The sequence below is a fragment of the Danio rerio genome, chromosome 4 (genome assembly GCF_049306965.1).
Source record: "Danio rerio strain Tuebingen ecotype United States chromosome 4, GRCz12tu, whole genome shotgun sequence".
NCBI lineage: Eukaryota > Metazoa > Chordata > Actinopteri > Cypriniformes > Danionidae > Danio > Danio rerio.
This window is the reverse complement of record NC_133179.1, coordinates 68913207-68935000: the sequence shown is the minus strand read 5'-3', so window position 1 is coordinate 68935000 and position 21794 is coordinate 68913207. Positions and strand designations below refer to the sequence as shown.

The 21794-nt window shown below is 37.7% G+C and overlaps 3 protein-coding genes across 7 annotated transcripts in view; all 3 read right to left on the bottom strand.

Moving 5' to 3' along the window:
• The window catches only part of LOC141381815 (tripartite motif-containing protein 16-like), a 6878-nt gene extending 3727 nt beyond the window's left edge, over positions 1–3151 (bottom strand). Inside the window, exons 1-3 of one of the 2 annotated variants that reach the window (XM_073948725.1) lie at positions 2432–3151; positions 2111–2284; positions 149–322 (exon numbers count right to left, since the gene is read on the bottom strand). In XM_073948725.1, the coding sequence (XP_073804826.1) occupies positions 149–322; positions 2111–2284; positions 2432–2646 (563 nt within the window). In that variant the 5' untranslated portion in view covers positions 2647–3151. The remainder of the gene's footprint in view (positions 1–148; positions 323–2110; positions 2285–2431) is intronic. The other variant, XM_073948726.1, reaches the window with a different exon arrangement.
• Positions 1–21794, bottom strand: part of LOC108183347 (uncharacterized) — a 199270-nt gene that overhangs the window by 102303 nt on the left and 75173 nt on the right. The gene's annotated exons all lie outside the window — the stretch shown is intronic.
• LOC137489749 (NLR family CARD domain-containing protein 3) lies at positions 3053–20334 on the bottom strand. Of its 4 annotated transcripts, none has more exons than XM_073948348.1 (8): positions 20263–20334; positions 17337–17448; positions 16477–16584; positions 14632–14736; positions 13646–13730; positions 8174–8369; positions 6307–8074; positions 3053–3180 (listed from the first exon to the last, which is right to left on the bottom strand). In XM_073948348.1, exons 2-8 carry the CDS (start codon positions 17378–17380, stop codon positions 3162–3164), a joined length of 2325 nt encoding a protein of 774 aa, XP_073804449.1. In that variant the 5' UTR covers positions 17381–17448; positions 20263–20334; the 3' UTR covers positions 3053–3161. The 4 variants fall into 4 exon arrangements, with proteins under 4 accessions (XP_073804449.1, XP_073804447.1, XP_073804448.1 ...); XM_073948346.1 differs by lacking the exon at positions 20263–20334 and adding an exon at positions 18986–19042 and having other exon boundaries at positions 17337–17465; XM_073948347.1 differs by lacking the exon at positions 20263–20334 and adding an exon at positions 18986–19042.

The following is a 21794-nucleotide window of genomic DNA, read 5'->3' as shown; positions in this document are numbered from 1 at the left end:
TATATAATATGGTCAGATATTCCTGCCTAAAGATTATTCAGAGGGCTGTCACAATTAAGTAAAAATCACAAAAACAAATAAATGAAAATGTCTGTCAGGAAAGAGTTAAGAGCATTCAGCGCTACGACATCAGTGCTGCTCCACATACTTGAGTTTGTCCAGTGTGTAGTTTGGATCCTCCAGTTGTTCAGAGAGCAGCTTGACTCCTGAATCTCCTGGATGATTGTAGCTCAGATCCAGCTCTCTCAGGTGTGAGGGGTTTGAAGTCAGAGCTGAAGACAGAAAACCACAGCCTTCCTCTGTCACCATACAGCCAGACAATCTACAAACACAGCAATAGTCCACATCACACAGTTGGACAATCACACATCTCTTTGTGTTGTGAAGATGCTGACTGCTGTTTCTGCTCATGTCAACAGCAGTGATGAACACACACATCCTGATTAGCTCTCCTTATTGATCGAGCCCTCGCATCAGCAAACACACACACTCACACACTCAACAATTACTCGACATCATCTGTAGAAGTTTATATCAATATAAGCAAAATATTAACCCAGCACATTTGAGCTCTGCATCTGGTAAGACTTAAGGGCAGTCACACAGAAGTGTTGAATGTTGACACCCACAGACAGACACAACCTGGTAAAGTTTTCAAACAGTGAACTAAGACTGCAACTATTAGTGAAATCTATATTAAAGGTCTTCAAATATGATTTAGATTTACATTAATTGTTTTTCATGTTTAAATCTGATTTATTCTTGTGTTTAAAGCGTTTGTCATTCCTCTACTTCAGTGTCTCAGACTCATTCAGAAATGATTATTAAATGCTTGATTAATGCACAAGAGAGTTTGGCGAACACGTTTTACACCATTTCAAATATATATTATATATGCGGCTGTATAAGTCACATACAGCGCTCAGCATAATGGAGGACAGCCCATTCTGAAAACCAAGACTTTCCTCCATTTCTCAGTCAATATAGGCAGTGTATTCTGCTGCATTTAAACAGAACACATTTATTAAACAGATTTATTCATGACAATCATATTTTAGTCACCAAACATATTCAGAAATTGAAAGATAATACAATTAAAGTCAGGCTAAATATTGAGAAAAAAAATACAAAAATACAAAAAAAATAAATAAATCCCTTGTTTTGCTTTTCTTGATTTTTCCTCTTATTTTAATTTTGTTTTTAATTTTTTTCTATAACACATATATTCAAGTGTGCTAGTTTTTGGACCGTTATCATAAGTTATTTTGTTAGATGAGCTCCAGATTTGGCTAATCTATTGTATATGCACAAATATAATACTGTAGAGCTTCCTATTAAAATATAAATGTAAAAGAGAGATTAGTGAGGGGTGTACTTATATATGCTGAGCACTGTATATTGTTCACCCAGAGTGTTTACATGGTCACACAGCAGTAACACAACAAGCATTGAGTTTGGGCTAGCTTCTGCAGATGGACATTGCTGTACACTGCCCTTGATGGGTGAGTGGGGGAGTGTCTGTTGTCTCTCAGGTGTGAATTATTCATGAGCATTGTCACTCACACATACAGCTGAGATCACCCAAAACAAACTTAACAAAATGTAGATCATTGTAATGTTTTCTCTGAATGAGAGAACAGAATAATTTCACATAATTGTGCAGTAAATAATCTAGTCTACAAGACTGCTTACTCTAAAGTCTTGTTCAGGCACATTCAGTCTGTTTTTTTCCTCTAAAACTTACTAACCACACATAATATTTATTTCGAAAAAAAACACAAGCATGAACATCAATATTTCCCACATATTATTGTAGCTCAGTTTGTGCTGAACACTAATAAAACACATGTTGGCCAGTTCTGTGTAATAAGTAGTTGAAATAAGCACAGATGTCAGGGAATGTCAAAACATCGCAGGGGTCCCAAAATCCCCTCAGACCCCTGAGGGTTAACTACAGGTATAGTATGAGCAGTGTGAAACACAATTACTGATGAACCATAATTCCTGTTATCTGGGGTTTAGTATCACCCAGGGTTAACATGTTCAAGCATGAAGAGCTCTAATATGAAACTGTCTGACTGTAGTTATTGTAGAGTGGAGAATCATTTACCTCAGTGTGTCCAGTTTACAGTGTTGACTCTTCAGTCCATCAGAGAGCTTCTTCACACCTGAATCCTGCAGGTCATTGTTACTCAGGTCCAGCTCTCTCAGCACACAGTTTGAGGACTGTAGAGCTGAAGACAAACTCTCACAGCACTGAACAGTGAGATTACACATGACCAATCTGAGAAAGAAGAACACACATTACTAAAAACCACACTGTTAATGTGATCTGTCTGATGTAACAAAAAAAAAAAAAAAAATCAATCAATCAAATAATCAATCAATCAATCAATCAATCAATCAATCAATCAGATGTTTGAACTCAGACCTCAGTGTCTCCAGTTTACAGTGTTGACTCTTCAGTCCATCAGAGAGAAGCTTCACTCCTGAATCCTGCAGGTCATTGTTTCTCAGGTCCAGCTCTCTCAGCACACAGTTTGAGGATTGTAGAGCTGAAGACAAACTCTCACAAGAATCGGCAGTGAGTTTACATGTCATCAATCTGAGATTAGAGGAACTAGGACATATGACATTGTTCTTCATGTTAGCTGAGTAGCTGTATATAGTCAAAGTCAGATATATGAAAAATAAGCTGATTTTCTACAAATGAAGCATGAGCACACATCGCATTGCATTCTATCAACACAACCAAGCCTTAAAACCACACTCTAGACCCCACTTTAAGGACATCCAGGCAGTCTTGAGGTGTTTGAAACCTCCAGATAGGTGGTCTCGCATCATCATGGAGGGTTTCACCAGCTCCACTATAGCTCTGTGCTCCTGCTGTTTATCCTGATCAACTCAACTCAATTTATTTCTAGAGCACTTTCAACCAACCACAATGGCTACCAAAGTGCTGTACATAAAACACAGAATACAAGCAAACATACAAGAAGCCAAATACATCAACTCACAACACACGAGTAAAAGCTGAAGAAAATAAGTGTTTCAGTGACCTCAGAAAAGACTCGAGAGTTGGAGAAGTTCTTAAGGAGAGTGGAAGATTGAGCCAGAGTCTTGAAGCTGCTACTGAAAAAGCTCGATCACCTCCACACATATCACGAGTGGTCGTGGAACCTGCAAATAGAGTCGATCCTTAGTGTGAAGAGATCTCACGGATTGGTGTATATTAATTACCTCAGAAATATACTCAGAGGCCATGGAAGGATTTACAAACATACAGCAGTACTTTGTACTTAATTCTAAACTGGATCGACAGCCAGTGTAGAGAAACCAGTACAGGTGTAATGTAACTTTGCTGTATGTGTGTGTGTTTCTCTTGCTTGTGTTTTCTGCTCTTCAGCTCTGCCAATATTTTTGTGTATGGATTTTATTTAACATTAGAACTGAACCTAGATCCACCTCTTGCATTTGTTTTGCCTGTCTGCACAATTAGAAGAAGATATAATAAAAAAGAGGGTTGCATGGCGGTTCATTGGTAAGCACTTTCGCCTAACAACAAGAAGGTTGCTGGTTTGAGTCCCAGCTCCAGTTTTCCCCACAGTGTGAAGACATTTGGTATAGGTGAATTGAGTTAACAAAACTGACCATAGTGTATGAGTGTGTGTCTGTGTCATTGTTACCTGATAATTATCAGCATAGATATGAGTCAAAATAGACAGAATGGAGAAAACATCAGTGTGATCATTCCACTACAGTCCAGAAAGGACTTTAAGGGCACTATTTTGAAAGTCCATGCACAGAGCACAAAACGCAGGGTGCAAACACTTTCAGGGCGTGTCAGAACGCATTTTTGCTAATTTACGGACGGGAAAATGCGCTTTGCACCAAGGCGCATGGGCTAAAAGGGTTGAGTTTATTTTCTTAATGAGTTATAGATGTGTTTTAAGAATAAACCAATTAGAGTCTCATCTTCCTTTAAGAGCCAGCTGCGTCGTGCCAAGAGCGCATTCGCTATTTACAGGACACAAAGTAAGTCTAAGTGGAAAAAATAAGAAATTTCACAAGCAAACAGTTTACAGATAACAGTTTTTTTAACAGAAAACTGTTAAACAGAGCATCTACTGCGTGAGAATGAGAGATAATGGAACTACTTTCACATTTGCTCTTGGATAGGGAAACCTTTACGCACAGACATCAGTTAGCCTATAAACAATTAATTTTGTTTGTTAAGCGCAACGATTTGTTTCAAAACTATTTCTAAATTCAGTTCTAATTTCCAGCAAATGAATAAATGAACAATAATGACCAAGAGTGGTCAAAATACTCAGTTATTTCCAAATACACCTGCCATGCCCCATATGGTCTAAAACCTGACAGGTGGACAAATCTAAGCTTGTTTTTAATAAAACAAATATAAATATGGATATAATAAATAATACTGCTAATAATAATAACAATATACAAAAGCAAATTGTTATGAATGAACCGAAAAAGCCTCCCGAGATGAAGAAGACATAAAAGCAGTGACTTTTCATATTCATGTAGGCTAGAAAATAATATGTTTTGTAATATTTTAATCCTTTATATTTATATTCTATATCTATTCTTATTATATCCTATATATATCCTTAATATTTAAATTTTTTCATATGTAAAGATATTTGCCTATTGCTCTACATCTTGTGTGTATTAAGCAGTGCGTAAGCGAGGTGCAACTCTGCGCCGGAGTTTAGACCGGGTTAGTTTTGATCTAATGAAAAATCTATTATAGATTCTCAAAATAAAAAAGGCCTCAGAACGCCTTCCTTTTTAGACCAGAACGCCTATGGGAAATGAGCAAATGAGCGCTAATGCATTTGCTATTTAAACAGCGTAGCGCAACGCCTCAAAACAAGCTGAAACTACCAAAAGACTATTGCGCCGGGTCTTGCGCCACACTGCGCCGGGTGTATGAAAGGGCCCTAAAGGTGCTGTGTCATTTTATAGCTGACTTGTGTAAAATTTAGACGATAACAGCCATATTACCCTGCAGCCCAAGACCAGTTACTCCCTGAAGCTATGCAGGGCTGAGCCTGGCCAGTACCTGGCTGGGAGACCACATGGGAAAACTAGGTTGCTGTTAGAAGCAGGGGACTTTGGCCAGGACACCGGGGCTACACCCCTGCTCTTTACGAAAAGTGCCATGGGATTTTTAAAGACCACACAAAGTCAGGACCACAGTTTAATGTCTCATCAGAAAGACGGCGCCCACTGACAGTGTAGTGTCCCCTTCACTTTCACTAAGGCATTAGGACTCATGCAGACCACAGGATGTGCGCCCCCTGCTGGCCTCACTAACACCAAACACTATTAGCTATTGACCTACTTGGTAGGAAAAACAACTGGTGTGTAAGTCAATGGTTACAGGTTTCAGCTTTCTTCAAATTATCTTCTTTTATGTTCAACAGAAGAAAACAAAGTTTTAGAAAGGTTTATATCCATGAAGAGTGAGTAAGAATTAGTAAATTCACTTTTTGGGTAAACTATCCCTTAAACAACCACTGCCAAAACCTGAATCTGAATGTTATTTTAAAAACACTAAAACATTACATAATGAACAATTATTAATGTATTTTGCAGTTTAGTTGATATCAAAATTGTTCATGTTCATTAACATGATGTCATGTCATTTCTTATTTTCATCCGCTTATCCATGGCCGGGTCGCAGGGGCAGCAGTCTTAGGAGAGAACCCCAGACTTCCCTCTCCCCAAACACTTGCACCAGCTCCTCCGGGTGGGTCCTGAGGCATTCCCAGGCCAGCTGAGAGACATAGTCCCTCCAGCGTGTCCTGGGTCTTCGCCGAGGCTTCCTCCCGGTGGGACAGATGCCCGAGCCAACTCAGCTGACTTCTGTTCTTCAGTGTTTGAACTTTCAGCAGTGAAAAGTAAACCACACTGAACTGAACTTCAACACAAAACTGAACCGACACTGTTTCAATTTACTATGATCTTCTATGTGAAGCTGCTTTGACGCAATCTACATTGTTAAAGTGCTATAGAAAAAAAGATGAATTGAATTGTCGATGTGGAGGTGCAGTGGCTCTACTCTGAGCTCCTCCCATATGGCAGAGCTCCAGGCCCTGTCTATAAGGGTGCACCCTGCAACCCTGCGAAGCAAACTCATTTTGGCTGCTTGTATCCAAAATCTTGTCCTTTCGGTCATGACCTAAAGCTCATGACCATTAACATAATATACTGTATTATTTAAATTCAGGAAATGTCTGCTTCTTAGATGAAAAAAAAAGAAGGACGTTGACTTACAGAGCTCTTTTGGAGGTTTTGATGACTGCTGATAGTCTGATGAGACACTCGTCTGATCTCTGGAATTTCTGAAGCTCAAACTCCTCCAGCTCCTCCTCTGAGGTCAACAACACAAAGACCAGAGCAGACCACTGGGCAGGTGAAAGGCGAGCATATGACAGACTTCCTCTACTGAGGAGAGACTGAATCTGTTTCAGCAGAGTTTGGTCGTTCAGTTCATTCAGACAGTAGAACAGATTGATGGATCTCTCTGGAGACAGATTCCCTTCAAGTTTCTGCTTGATGTAGGCAATTATTTCATCTTTGCTCTGGTCTCTGTCATCCTGCTGTGTCAACAGGCCTCGTAAGAGTTGTCGATTGGACTGGAGTGACAGACCGAGAAAGAAGCGAAGGAAGAGGTCCAGATGTCCATTCTCACTTTCCAGAGCCTTGTCCACTGCAGTCTTCAGGAAATTAATCATGGACTCATCTCTGCTTTTTTTTGCTTGTGTCTTGTCTCTGTCTAGAAACAGATGTGGATAAAGGGCTGCAATGAACTCCTGAATGCTCAAGTGAAGAAAGCAGTACATGGTACCAAGAATGATTCCCGTCTCTTCCTTAAAGATCTGGGTACACATGCCTGAGTACACCGATGCCTTATAGACGTCAATGCCACAGTCTTTCAGATCGCTCTCATAGAAGATCACATTGTTTCTTTTCAGCTGCTGGAAGGCCAGTTTCCCCAGTGAAAGGATGAGCTTTGGATCCCAGGAGACATCTGCTGTGTTTTCTCCATCATACTTTCTTCTGCTCTGCTGGATCTGAAAGCGGAGAAAGTGTGTGTACATCTGTGTCAGAGTCTTGGGAGATTCCTGCAGTGATTCAGCATGAGCCCTGTGTTTCAGTTTCAGTATGTTCTGGAGAACAGTGGCTGAAATCCAGCAGAAGACTGGGATGTGGCACATAATAAAGAGACTCTTTGACTGTTTAATGTGATCAATGATTTCTCTGGCCTGATTCTGGTCGATGAGTCTCTTTCTGAAGTACTCCTCCTTTTGGGCATCATTGAATCCTCGTATCTCTGTCAGCCGGTCGATACAGTCAGCAGGAATCTTACTGGCAGCTGCTGGTCTGCTGGTGATCCAGATGAGAGCAGAAGGAAGCAGATTTCCCTTGATGAGGTTCGTCAGGAGAACATCCAGAGAGACTGCTGAAGATACATCACGACACGTCTCATTACCAGCAAAGTTCAGAGGAAGACGACATTCATCCAATCCATCAAGGATGAACAGGACTTTGAATCGTGTGCTTCTTGTAAGGTTCAGTCCTTTAGTCTCAGGGAAAAGCTGAGTTATGAGGTCTTTTAAACTTTGTCTTTCTTTCTCTTTTAAGTTCATCTCTCTGAATGGAAGAGGAAATATGAAGCTGATGTCTTGATTTTCTTTCCCTTCAGCCCAATCCAGAACAAACTTTTGCACAGAGACTGATTTCCCGATGCCAGCAACTCCTTTTGTCAGGACAGTTCTGATCTGCCCATCTTGTTCAGCTGCTTCAAACAAATGTTTGCATTCAACCTGTATCTCTAGGGACTGATGACGTCTGGAAGCAGCTTCAATCTGTCTGATCTCATGTTCAGTGTTGACCTGTTCACTCGCACCCTGAGTGATGTAGAGATCTGTGTAGATGTTATTCAGAAGTGTGGAGTCTCCTTGCTGAGCAATTCCTTCAAACACACTTTGATATTTCTTCTTCAGGCTACATTTAAGCTGATAAATGAAGAACAGCTCATCTAAACACAGGAGCAAAGAAACAGATTTACAGTTTTAGACTTATCTTTTCCAGCTATATTAGTAAGTGTCAGTTTGACAGATGGTCATGAGTCTCTTACCCTGGAGAGTATCAGCAGCTTGATCTTGCTTCATCTCTCTCAGGAAGAAGAGTGTGAGATCAAGAGCTGCTTCTGTGATTCTGCTTCTGTTCTCATTAAACTCCTTTACAAACTCTTGTCTGTTTTCTTCTTGTAAGATTTTCTTAAATATCTCCAGTTCATTCTTCAGAAATCTGATCATTTTGCTCTCAAGATTCTATGAGTGAAGAAACGAAAAGAGCTACAATCTTTAACCAAAAACTTCATTTAACCAAAATCACACACATTTATACATTCACAACCTACTCAATAATTGAAAATACATTATAATGGATTATACTATGAGTCTGTTGAATGCTTGATTTTGATTAGCTTATTTTTAGACAAACAGATGGCTAAAGTAGACCCAGGCAGTTGACTGTCAGTGAAAACCTAATAGACATCTAAGATTAGCCCATATCTAGACCAGTCATCAAATACATATGAAAGAATTCATATGTAAAAGGTTTTGCTAACTTAGTGTCTTTGTTGCTTTGTTTTCAGACTTTCCCAGTAACATTTTTTTCAAAAAAAGAGACTAGTGACAAATTTTGAGAATTTTTTTGGAGTTACTGGAGATTTTGGAGTTTCCAACGTATCCGTAATGTACCATTCCTGCCCTTTTGAATGTGCAGGCCATGATCCTGATTAATCCTCTATGTACCAACTGCAAATGATGTAGCAACGTTATTCCAAAACAACAACTTCTGGACCAAAGTCCTGTGAGTCTAAGGTACATCCCTGATACAGTCAGATCTCTGCTTCTCCTTTGTTTCAAATGTTATCAGTTCAATATTTGGCAGCAGTTATTGAACTTGTATGTTTATCATGTCAGAGAGATTACTGTAAATAAACTGCACTGTATCTACACTAAGGGTTTCACGATTCTCCAAATCCTCGATTCGATTACATTTTCGATTCTTAAGTCACGACTCGATTCGATTTTCGATTATGGATAATTAATTAATTAATAACAAATTAATTATTTGTAGCCTACCGTTTAAACTACCTGACTTGCATGGTCTTTGTTTTACCCATAAACAAATCATACAGTAAATGAATAAAGGCAAGTTACACACATAATTACCACCTGTCAATCACTTTTTTCTTGTAAATAGGCAGTGATCTGTGTTGTTATAATGGCGTCGGTAAAAAAAGGTGCACAACCAACAGGAACCAGCCAACAGTATCTGAGGTGTTTGCTAAAATGACTAAGTACTAGTGTGTAAGTAAAAGATTGAAGCAGTCTTAACTAGGTTAATTAGGTTAACCAGGCAGGCTAGGGTAATTAGGCAAGTTATTGTGTAATGATGGGTTGTTCTGGAGACAGTCTGAAAAACAATTAGCTTAAGGGGCTAATAAATTTGACCTAAAAATGGTTCATAAAAAAATCAAGAACTGCTTTCATTCTAGCCAAAATAAAACAAATAAGACTTTGTTCAGAGGAAAAAATATTATCAGACATACTATCAACATTTCCTTGCTCTGTTAAACATCATTTAGGAAATATTTTAAAAAGAAAAAAAAACAACAAAGGGGGGGCTAATAATTCCGATTTCCACTGTATATATATTTACAGTAATTTTTTAATGTTTTTAAGAAAACTTAAATTGTCAGGTTTTGTAAAAATCGGTCTATTGAATTAATCAATCTATTAAAGAAACGTTGGCTAGAATTCTGCATCACAGGCTTAAATTATAGAGAGACATAGCAGTTGAACCGAGACTGCATCAGATCAATGCAAATCTTTCTTTCGAGCTGTCAGTGCGGAAATGAACAAAACAACAGGCCTAATATAACATTATACGATTAAAATATGGAAAAATTAACATAGTAATTTCGGTCAATTTTCCTGACGGATAAACCGAGATCATGCTGGATAAACAGCTCTCTGTAATATTTCACCATGCTTTCACTTTCGCATTTACCGGTAAGAATGACATCTCGCCCTGCTCATCATTCTCTCTTCATATAGCCGTATATATGGCTATTACACGATCATAATACACTGTGATATAGCCTGGGTCGTTAGTTCGTTGCATTGTTTTGTTTTCTCACTACAATCGATCCGCTCAGTAGGGCAGAGACCGTCTCATTCAGGCGATCTCAGACTGATTGATTTTGCGCGGATGCGAGCGCAACTGCTGGATATAAACAAACAAACCGTGCTAACGGGGGAAACGAGACAGATTCCGAAACAAACGTCTATGTGTGAAAGCACCATAAGATTGTATTTGCACACAATTGACAGACAGTCGCAGCACGCAGCTCTGGCTCGATCTGTCAGGAATCAAGGCAGCACAGTCCACTGGCCCGAGCATCTCGCACGCTGGCTCCGGGCTATCGGGCAGTCCTTATTGTCGAGCCCTGAAGGTTTAAGCTCTGTCGATGGGTCTCCTGCGTCTGCACAGTTTAACAAGCACTTCAACAAGCGTGTTTTTTCCCGCTTGGCAAGCCAAGCTGACGTGACATGGGGGCGTGGCAGCATCGACGATTTTATTTTTTGATTCGATAATCGAAATAGAGCATAAATTTCGATCGATTTTGATTAAAAATCGAAATCGTGACACCCTTAATCTACACTGATTTACTGTAAACAAATGACAATATATTTAATTAAACTGACATATATAGTGAGCTCTTCTGCAGATGTCACTAAAACATGTTTACAACATAGGTTTGGGAAGAGTCTAAGTATTCTGGCTTATCAATCCTTATCACATGACTATATGAGCAGCCATTGCACTGTGTCAGCAGAGTTAGTTTTGGGCTATTCAATTTTCACTGACAGCCAAAATTTTGCTTTGCTTTAGCCAAGCCATGTTTGTTTAGACATCTATGAAATGAAAAAATTGCACGGTGAGATCTATGGAATTGTACACCAGAGTTGTAATGTCACATTTCCATAATAGGAGCTAAAATACTAATTTTTGATCATGTTGATAGCACAAACCCAGATTTGAACTGTAAAGGGTTTGTTTTTATTTGTGCAAATTCATAATTACAACAAAACAATATGTTCTTGTAAAAAAGTAAAACAGAAAGGGAGTGCTGTCTCTTTATATGTCAACCTGACTGGCAAATGCGTCAGAGAAAACAGCTGCATCTCCGAGAATATCTGCCTCACAGACATGAGAGAAATGCAAAAAAAAAGTCTACTAATGGAGGTCAAGCCTTCTCATTTATGGCTTCTAAATTCTGGAATAGCCTTCCTGATAATACCCCGATTACAGCCCGAACTGATTTAAATGTGCGCACATACTCAGCTTTTGTCAAGAATAAGTCATTTATACACATTTTAACGTAATTTATTCAAGACTAACACTGGATTTAAGCACTTACATTTATTTACTTTATTTAATAAGATACATCCTATGTAACATCAGCACTCTACTCTAAAAATACTGTTGAAAACCTCTCCACTCTTCAAAGTGCCATAAGTGCACCACAAGTCATGTGACAAGATCCAACCAATCAGCTTCAGACTTTGTATGGAGTATACACATTTCAATAATAAGGATAGACTAATTACCTCAGACAAACACAAAGCAACCAAATACTATAGTGCAATGCACCTCGTGTTTTCTAGCCATTTATTGTGCCCTTCTATCTAAATGAATAAGGAATTATGGATTTGATCAACTGGTCTCTGAACACAATTGACACCATCTTCTCGACTAGAACTTTGGGCTCGGGAGAGCCCACTTGTCCTGCGGGGACGTTTGCAGCTGGGTACGTGATGGACGGGTAGGAGAAGTTCCGCATCATGTGCCTGGCTGATCTGTCCCTGAAGGATATTGAAGATATCTACCTATCCGGAACTTTAATAACAGTGTTTCTGCTGATGGGCTTAGGCAGGGCCCTGGGGTATCGACGATTGATGAAAGTGGTCAGTGCTGCGCAAAACCCCACCAAGCTGGCCGGCTTGATTGAAATGGTGGTGAGCAGGGTTGGTGATAACCAGACTGTAGTCTTAGACCGCAAATTGGAAAACATCGCGGTGAACGAGCGTCTTTGCAACAAGATTTGGCCAGACATGGAGACCAGTGCTGGACATTAAATATCTGTGAAATTGGCAGATATTGACCCAAATTTTAAAAACCTTTTCTTCTCTTTCATCTTCCCTGTGTTTTTCCTGCCAGATGGCCTCGGCTGAAGACAAACATTTTCTCCATATAGCAAGTTAATGGAGATGCTCTGAACTTCTTCTCCCTGTCAAGGAGACCTGTTGGACTCTACAGGCTTACACACTCACATATACACAGCTACAGATAGACTATCACTACCTGGCCCCGCACCCCACACCTTCGTGTGCTTTCACCCACTGGAGTGGGTAGGCGGGTCTGTGACCAGCGCCTTCTGGCTGCAGGACCAGATGGCTGCCCACCCTCACCAGACTACATCCACAACCTCTGTTCCCATCCCCTGTTGCAATGTATGTCAATGTCTATGTGCTTGGTTGCTGGGGCGTTATTCTCTCCCTAATCTCACACTGTTCTAATTCAAGAGCAATGTGAGAGGAAGTTTTTTTTCGCCTCTCTCTCCCCATGTTTCTATTTCCTCTTTCTAAATGCGACCTCTCTTAGACCTGTCTTCTCCTGTAACGAAATGAAAGCTTGATTGATTTTTAAGTACGGTACACTGTGTACCTGAAGCCACCGAAAGGGGCGGTGCCACAAGGGCTTAGGCCCCTAAATGCTGCTTGCAGCTTTAATTTATTCTTGTGATTAAAGCTTTCATCATTACTTTATCCTCTCAGAATCATTCAGAAAATATTCTAATATGCTGGATTAATGCCCAAAAAACACCTGTTGCAAACACGTGACATACCTAGTATTTAAAAAAAAAATTATCTATGAAGGAAACATTGAATTGATGTTAATTTAATGCTATAATAATCAAAATAAGGCCGTTGTCAGACTAGAATCAGACTAGAATCAGCCATTCGGAGTAATACTGGTTGAAATGTGAATTATGTAGACTACTTTCACTCAAAAATCACCCAAATAATTAGCTTGGGCTCTTTTTGTGCCATTAGAAGTTTTGTTTGTGCAGTTTTGGTTTTTAAAATCTTACACACTGAATTATGAGTGATCAGAGATGACGTCATTCATGGCAGAGCCATTTAGCATAAGTCTGCTTGAATATCAAATATTGTCAAACAACACAAATGTAGCACATACAAGCGATAGAGTTTGAGCTGAATTTGAAGCAGTTGAGGAAGTTGAGAGACCTCAGGATGGCTTTCAAATTTTATTTTAATATCTGACAATATAAAGCAGCACAAACTTTTTTCTGCAGCACAGCTGATGAGGAAAATTTTGCAGAAGTTATTAGTTGAGTGGGGGCCATCTTCATGCAGATTACAAAATCTCAGAAGTCTTGTAAACAAATATTCTGTATGTTTCATGGAGTTATTTCAGTGACTTATGAATCAAACTGAATTTTTCCCACCTGAAAGATCCTCTGGAGATTGTCTGTAAAGCTCTCGCATCTTCTGTGAGTCTCGTCTCCTGAATCTGGTAACTCATAATTAAATCTGTTAACAAAAATACATTTAGAGGCACAATACAGATATATTTTACAAACACTGAAAATAACGAATGTTCTGTAGTGCCACGGCTGTGTCTTGTATGTAATTTAGCTGAGAAATCACACACAAAAGGCCTTATTGTGTTCAGCATCTGAAAGACTTCAGAAAGTAGCTTTAGAAAAAAATAATTGATTTGCAATTTATTATTACACAAAAGTTTATATACCACAAGTGAGGAAATTTTGACATACACACGCATATATATATACATATATACATATATATATATATATATATATATATATATATATATATATATATATATATATATATATATATAAGCGATATCACACTCATAGCAGTGTCAGCTCAATATGGCAGGCTAATGGCCAGAAATTATAAATATTTTAAAATAGAATTTATATTTTATAAATAAACTGCATTGTTGCAATCTAAACAACTACATTCTCCACTAAATAACAGCAGGAATATTTGTCAAACTGTAGATGGTCCTCTGCTTGTTAGTGTATGTGGGCGGAGTAATACAGAAGGGTGAAGCTGGACCAGGTCTGTTATTGCAGAATTTCACACGGCTATCAGCCAATCAAGGTTCAAGAACCAGGCAGAACTGTTGTATATATATATATATATATATATATATATATATATATATATATATATATATATATATATATATATATATATATATAATTTACTGAAAGATTCTCTGCATAAGAAGCTAAATCTGCCCATAGGAGTCTGTAAATGAGTTGCCAAATTCATTGATTCATTTGATTTACTCAAACAACTGATTCATTCAGGAATGACTCTCTTTACTGAATTGTTGGTTCACATAAAATATTAAAAAATGGTTCATGTGTGAGCAATAATGTGAAACACAAAATACCTTTTGGCAGGTGTTGGTGTTTCCTCTCTGAGGTCTGGTGGATAATCTTTAGACCAGTCACTCTTCAGAGACACAGAGCTGGACACACATGATCCTGATCTCACACTGAAGACAAACACACCAGAGGAATAGAAGCATCATAATCTGCTGTATTCATTCATAATTTTCTATGAGCTCAATTAGCTAAGGTTAAACCTTTATTCTTCACTTGTGTTGCCTCTTCCTATAGCAGCTGAATGTGTGTTAGATTACTTTAAGTGTTCACTGTAGTTAAAGAAGCATTACTTGTACCACTCTTTATGTTCATTATTTGCTCATAAATGTCCCTAATAATGCAGAATTTTACTTTTTGGATGTCAAAAAAAATAATAACTAAAAAAGCTTGTGTGTTTTTATTTGTTCTATAGTTTAACAAACAAAAAAGTCTGTCATTTGTCATTGCAGTAATACACTGCTCACTAAAATAACATCCTAGGTCTGAAGGAATGAATTATTCTTATTAAATACTTTGTTCTTTACATAGCTGAATGCACTGAAAACAAAATCGCATAGAAATTATCAATGTAAATCCTATTTATTCACCCATTCAGGTCTGGATTTGGATTCACACTCAAAATTGAAGAGGAAAAACACACTACAGGCTGATCTAACTTTGATGCAGTGTCCTTGACACAAGTTAAAATGGGGCTCAGTAGAGTGTGTTGCCTCCACATGCCTACAATTTCTGGGCATCCTCCTGATTAGGTGGTGGATGATCTCCTGAGGGATCTCCTCCCAGACCTGGACTAAAGCATCTGCCAAATCCTGCACAGTCTGTGGTTCAAAGTGGCTTTGGTGGATGGAATGAGATTTGATGTCCCAGATGTGCTCAATTGAATTCAGAGTCTCGGGTACAACGGGCCAGTCCATTGAATCAATGCTTTAGTCTTGCAAGAACCGATAACACTCCAGCCACATGAAGTCTAGCGTTGTCTTGCTTTAGGAGCCCGACAGCACAGGTCTATGGTCTTACAAGGGGTCTGTGGATCTCATCTCGGTACCTAATGGTAGTCAGGCTACCTCTGGCAAACACTGCATCTGCATCAGAAATGCCACCCCACATCACACCAGTCATGCTGGAGGATGTTGCAGGCAGCAGAACGTTATTGATGGTATGATTGGATCGATATAATTCTTGCCACAGTTCACATTAAAGTGCCATCCAGGATGAGCTGCACTACCTGAGCCACTTGTGTATTTTAAGAAGGTTATTTCTTATGAACTAGAAATTAATGTTCACGGTTTGGATGTCTAAAAATAACAATAAAGTTTGCTTGTATTTTGTTTTATTTTTCTTTATAGTTTAATAAAGCAACAATTGAAGTTTTGGTGCCATTTGTCATTATATTAATATTAGTCTATATTAAAAAGGTCTTAAATAGGTCTATAAATAGTTCGGAACCTGATTAACGGGGGTTTTACTGTAAGATCAGTTTCATTAGGCTAATGCATTAACATAAAAAATTCAATATTAATTACCTTACAAACTGTCTAAGGCAGGTGTGGGCAAACTTGATCCAGGAGGGCCAGTGTCCTGCATAGTTTAGCTCCAACCCTATTCATACAGACCTCCCTATAGAGTTCAAGTGATCTTGAAGACACTGATTAGTTTGTTCAGGTGTGTTTGACTAGTGTTGGAACAAAACTCTGCAGGGACACCGGCCCTCGAGGATCAAGTTTGCCCATCCCTGGTCTAAGGGGTGATAATAATAGTTTTATGAATTTGTGGTACTTTATTTATTGTTAAAAAAATGTGATTTTAGAAGATTGACTGACACCTTATTAAAAAAAAAAAAACATTCATACCTTTGTGCAGATGATGGTGTTTTCTCTCTGAAGTTTGGTAGATGATCTTCTTTAGACCGGTCACTCTTCAGAGACACAGAGCTGGACACACATGATCCTGATCTCACCCTGAACACACAAACACACCAGAGGAATAAACTACAGGACAAACTTTAAGAGTTTAATGAGTTTGTGTAGTTTAATTCAGCACAAACTAACTGTTGGCTGAAAGTCTGTCTGATCAGGTCTGCTACACAGATATCATGGGTAAACAGACACATGACTAGGCCCACACGGAATCTGTGCACGCAGAATTATTAATTCTGTATATTTACTTGAGTAAATGTGTGTAAATCTGTAATTATTCAGTTTTTTATTAATTAAAGTAATATTATTGACTAATATGAAAATGTTTGTCTGATTTATGCACAATGCAGTTTGTACAGTCATATTTTCAGTCTTTTAGTAGAGATATTATACGAGACACTTGCTTTGTTTACCAAATAAAGTGAATCTTATTGGATTTGCATTTTGAACATTAAATAAAAGTTTAAAAGATATTTTTTTATTTCACATATTAAAGTTTTAGTCATTATACTCCCAAAATCATTCTGCAGAAATCCACAGATTTTTTACCAAAATTCTCAGCAGAAATAGCAAAAAACGCTTGCAGATTCCGTCTGGCCCTACACATTAACACACATTGAGCTCTGGTAAAGCTGTCTGTACTCTAGAATGATCTAAACACATTTGCTGAAGCTGTAAACTGAAGCTTTGTCCATCATGTGATCAGGCAATAGCAACACAAATAAGTGCATTGTTGTTGGTCTTTGTTCTTCAGAGAAAGTGTTGAAATAATGGTGTAAAAACAGAGTCAATACCTGTGTTTCTCTGAGAGAGAGTCCTTTACTCGCTCCTCTGCCATACTGCAGCTAAAACACCAATGCAGACATTAGCAGAGCTTTGAGGAAACAGTCAGCCGCTGACCATCACCTGGAGATGACAATATACTGAGATGAAGAACAGCACACTTTATAGCAATCAATGCTCACTTCACTAACAACACCGCACTCAAACACACCACATGATGAGGGAGAACACTAACAACACCTTACTGAAACAGACCACATGATGAGGGATAGCACAAACTGACTTTCAGCCATTTCACATCAGATATATATATATATATATATATATATATATATATATATATATATATATATATATATATATATATATATATATATATAATGATTAAGATTAACATTAATGCAGTTGGTTTCACCCCTGATCTGTATTGAGGTAAAGCTGGTTTTATATTTACACATTCAGACTTTCTCCTTGACTAAGAAGTATTCTTTGCTAAATTGTGAAATCGTATAAGCTATAAGTTTAGTCAAATAAATGGTGCTAAGGTTGTTTTAGAATCATATTCACATCTGATTTCATACCAAATATTCAAAGTATCATGGTAAACACTATAGGGAGCGTGTCACAAGTTGTCATTGAACGAATGTGCGAATTTAAAACCAACTTTACCTCAGTCTCATCTGACACCTCAGATATTTCAGATTTGATCATTTAATATGTATTTTTCTGTCACGATAACTTCTGCTTTAGACAGCTATTAACTTATTATTTTATTTATTTATTTGCTTAGTTAATAGTTAGTTAGTATTGAAACGTTACCAGCAGGCCCGGCTCCAACCAATATAGAGGTAAAGTTGGTTTTATATTCTGATATTCAGACATTCCCCTTAATAATATCATTTCAGAAAAGTATTCATTGCAAATTCTAAATAGGGAAATCATAATAGCAGCCAATGACTATCAAAGTACAACATGTTCACAGTCAAATAAACAGTGTTAATGCTGTTTTCAAGTCATACTTGCATGCTAATTCCAATCGAATATTTAAAGTAACATGGTAAACAATATATAGACTGCTAAATGAACGAATGTGTAAATATAAAACCAACTTTACCTCTATCCAACCAATTTGGCGCCCTAGGCAAGATTTCAGGTGGCATCCCTTCACATAGCAGTAAATTCCACTGCTAGTGTACATACAGTCATAAGAAACTAAATAGCTTTTTGATCGACTACTGCAAGCTGGGAAAACATCAGATAAATATGCCAATGCAATTAACAAAATTGCTGAACAGATCTAATATTTACACATTTGCTTGAGGAAGAAATGATGGGGACTGTTATTGCAGTTTAAAAATCATCCGCACTCTTCCGGTTAACGAAAGCTCTGCTTTCACTTTCGATTTCCTGACTGTTTTAAGTTTATTTTGTGCTAAATGATGTGAAATTTTCGAGTCAACCTGATACAGAAGAGCACAAACACTTTTAAGAGATAGAAAATAACCCATTATATTGTTCAAATGACCATGTTTGGACTGTGTTTAATCGGTGTTTTAGGCTTTGAGCTTCAAGAGCAGACAGTGCTAAAAATCACGCTTATACACATATAAACCCTTCATCATCTCCACAAATCAGCGTAATGTAGAAGTGTTAAACTCACATGCAGAAATGCGAAAGCTCTTTGACGCTTTCGGTTTGTCAACTTCTTCAGTATTTTGGCGGTTGTCAAACTATAATGTGCTTTACCGCCTCCTGCTGGACTGGCTGATTCTAACATGCAGAGAGACGGGGAAAATCTCACCATCAATTCAAGGGAAATAAATCGCTGATTAAACAAAGAAATCCGGTTAAAATTGTAAATTCTTTCTAACAGACCAGATTATTTTAGACATATATTATTGTACCTTCCATATGTTGACTCTATTATATTTTCAGAGTAAATGTAAGATTATATCTAATAAATACTTCTCTTAATATTTGTCTTTTGTATTGATAATCTTGACATTCTGTTATCACATGCTGCACATGTTTCATGCTGGTTACAATGTGAGTATAAATCATGTGTGTGCTTCACTATAAACACAGTGTCTTGTTTAGTCCTGTATGTGCTATTCTGAAGCGGTTACGATCATTTCCTCACTCCGATTATTCCCCATTTCTCTTCCTTCACAGATTTACCATTGGATTGTATACAGATGTCTTCCTGAGTCATTTATATCCCAGTGTTCCTGCCTCATACTCCCTGTCTGTATCTTTATTATAGTTTTGACTTATTCAGATTTAATTAATTTACCCTGAAGGTCTGTGTGTGAATGTGTTTGTGTATGGGTGTTTCCTAGTACTGGGTTGCGCCTGGACGGGGATCCGCTGTGTAAAACATATTCATTCTGCTGTGGTGGAATACCTTGTACCCTAATGTATCCCTATTAACATTTATCCCTAATGTATATTCTAAGCTTCTCTTCATGTCCATTATTATTTACATATTTAATACATTTCCTCCTCTCTTGCATATATGTCCTTAATCTAAACATGTTCTCTAGAACTCTACAGTCTCCACATTAATCCTGTTCCTGAACTATATTAATGTCAGTGTTGAGTTTAGTCGAGTGTGTCCTCACCTCAGTCTAGTTCACATCACTTCCTCCTCTCGGTTTCTCACACAGACGCATGTTTATTTGTCTCCACTAATATTTTAATGTTATATAAATGTCGTCTTTTCTTATCTTCATCCTAAACTCTTCATCATTCTGTCTGAATACTTCCCTTGATAATAGATTTATTTCAGCTTTTCCTCCATCATCTGTCTTCCTCCTCTTCAGCGTCTCCTGTGCAGATTGATCAGCAGTCTGATGTCCATGTGTTCCTCTATGCGCAGGTCTCCAGCAGAACTCAACCGTATAGATGATATAAAGTAAAGAAAGTGCAAACTCTTACCTCAAATAATGGCTTCAGATTTTTCTGTTCCTCCACTGAACTGTTGAGCTGAACAACAGATCAGAAAATTCTTTCACCTCAGGAAAACACGTCACATCCTGTTTGAGACATGAGGAAATAAGCAGTCAGATGAGAAACACAGACACACAAATAGATAAGTGTAGTGGCAATTTTCTTTAAGGAGGCTCTCTCTGTGGTCAAAAAGACAAATTCTTACCCAAAGTGTCTTTTAAAGTTTTATTCTTTGCAAAGAATATCACACAGTCATACATCAACAACAGTTTCTGCAGAGAAAGAGAGATGCAGAAACAGAGTGTGTTCTCTAATTATTTAGTTTGTAATACCCACAAGGTCATCAGTGACATACAGGATGAATCACAGTTACATCAGCACTTCATTTTTGACCATCTACATTTTAGCCTTACATCCCATCCAAACATGTAGTTTGTTAAATCACCATGTATTGACCAGATCTTGTCTGATGATACACAGAGGTTAAAATGGTCACACTTGGTCTAACTTAAACAGTACACTCTTAAAAGAAACGGTTCTATATAGAACCAAAAAATGGTTCTATCAAGCGCATCATATATGGAACCCTAAAAAGGTTCTAAATAGAACCATTTTAAGGGTTCATTAAATAGAACCCCAAATGGTTCTTTCACTCTTAAAAGAAACGGTTCTATATAGAACCAAAAATAGTTCTAGCAAGCGCTTCATATATGGAACCCCAAAAAGGTTCTAAATAGAACCATTTTAAGGGTTCATTAAATAGAACCCCAAATGGTTCTTTGAATTCAAGTTGCATGGTTCTATTTAGAACCATTTGAGGGTTCTTTATTTATTATTGAATTAATGCTATTTATTCTTAAATAAAAAATAAAACCAACACAGAACATTCAAATTGTTTAAATTCATTTAATTTACTTCACAAAATAAGTTTTAAATAATATTTAAAATTGCACCTCTGCGTACTTTGTATAAGATCTACCTCTAAACATTATACATTTTTACTATTTAATTAGTAAACATAATTAACAGCTTAATGGCATTCAACAATCTAATTCTAATGATTTCACTTTTTAATAAACATTTGTAAGCTTGTTTACTGATTGAACAAATACAAAACTTAACTTTCAAACATCTCTAAAATAAAGAAAAATGTATTACAATGCAGATAGAAACAATACACAAACATCCAGGGGCGTAGCACCAAATTCTGGGCCCTGTACACTCTCAATGTCAGTGGGCCCCCTACACATTTTTTTAAATTATTTGAATATAAACATGCACAAAGTGTTTTAATCTATAATCAAATCAGATTAAAATAATGAATGGTTCTTTCATTCACCACCAAATTGATGCATTTGGCCTACTTGTGCTCAAATACCTTTAAACCGTAGGCTACATCGGGTTTGTGTACTTACATTTTGATCCATGATACTGATGCAAGTTTTGATTTAAAAACATTTATTTTTGAACAGGAGAACACGAGACAACTGTACACTCAGAAACCTTAGCTGGCCTGGCCC

Excerpts from the sequence above, each read along its gene's own strand:
- LOC137489749 (XM_073948348.1), bottom strand. The coding sequence starts at position 17,380 with ATGGCAGAGGAGCGAGTAAAGGACTCTCTCTCAGAGAAACACAG. Across the intron at positions 13,731-14,631 it reads ACACCAACACCTGCCAAAAG|ATTTAATTATGAGTTACCAG; the intron begins GTATTTTGTGTT and ends TTTTGTTAACAG. Across the intron at positions 8,075-8,173 it reads AGCTGCTGATACTCTCCAGG|ATGAGCTGTTCTTCATTTAT; the intron begins GTAAGAGACTCA and ends TCCTGTGTTTAG.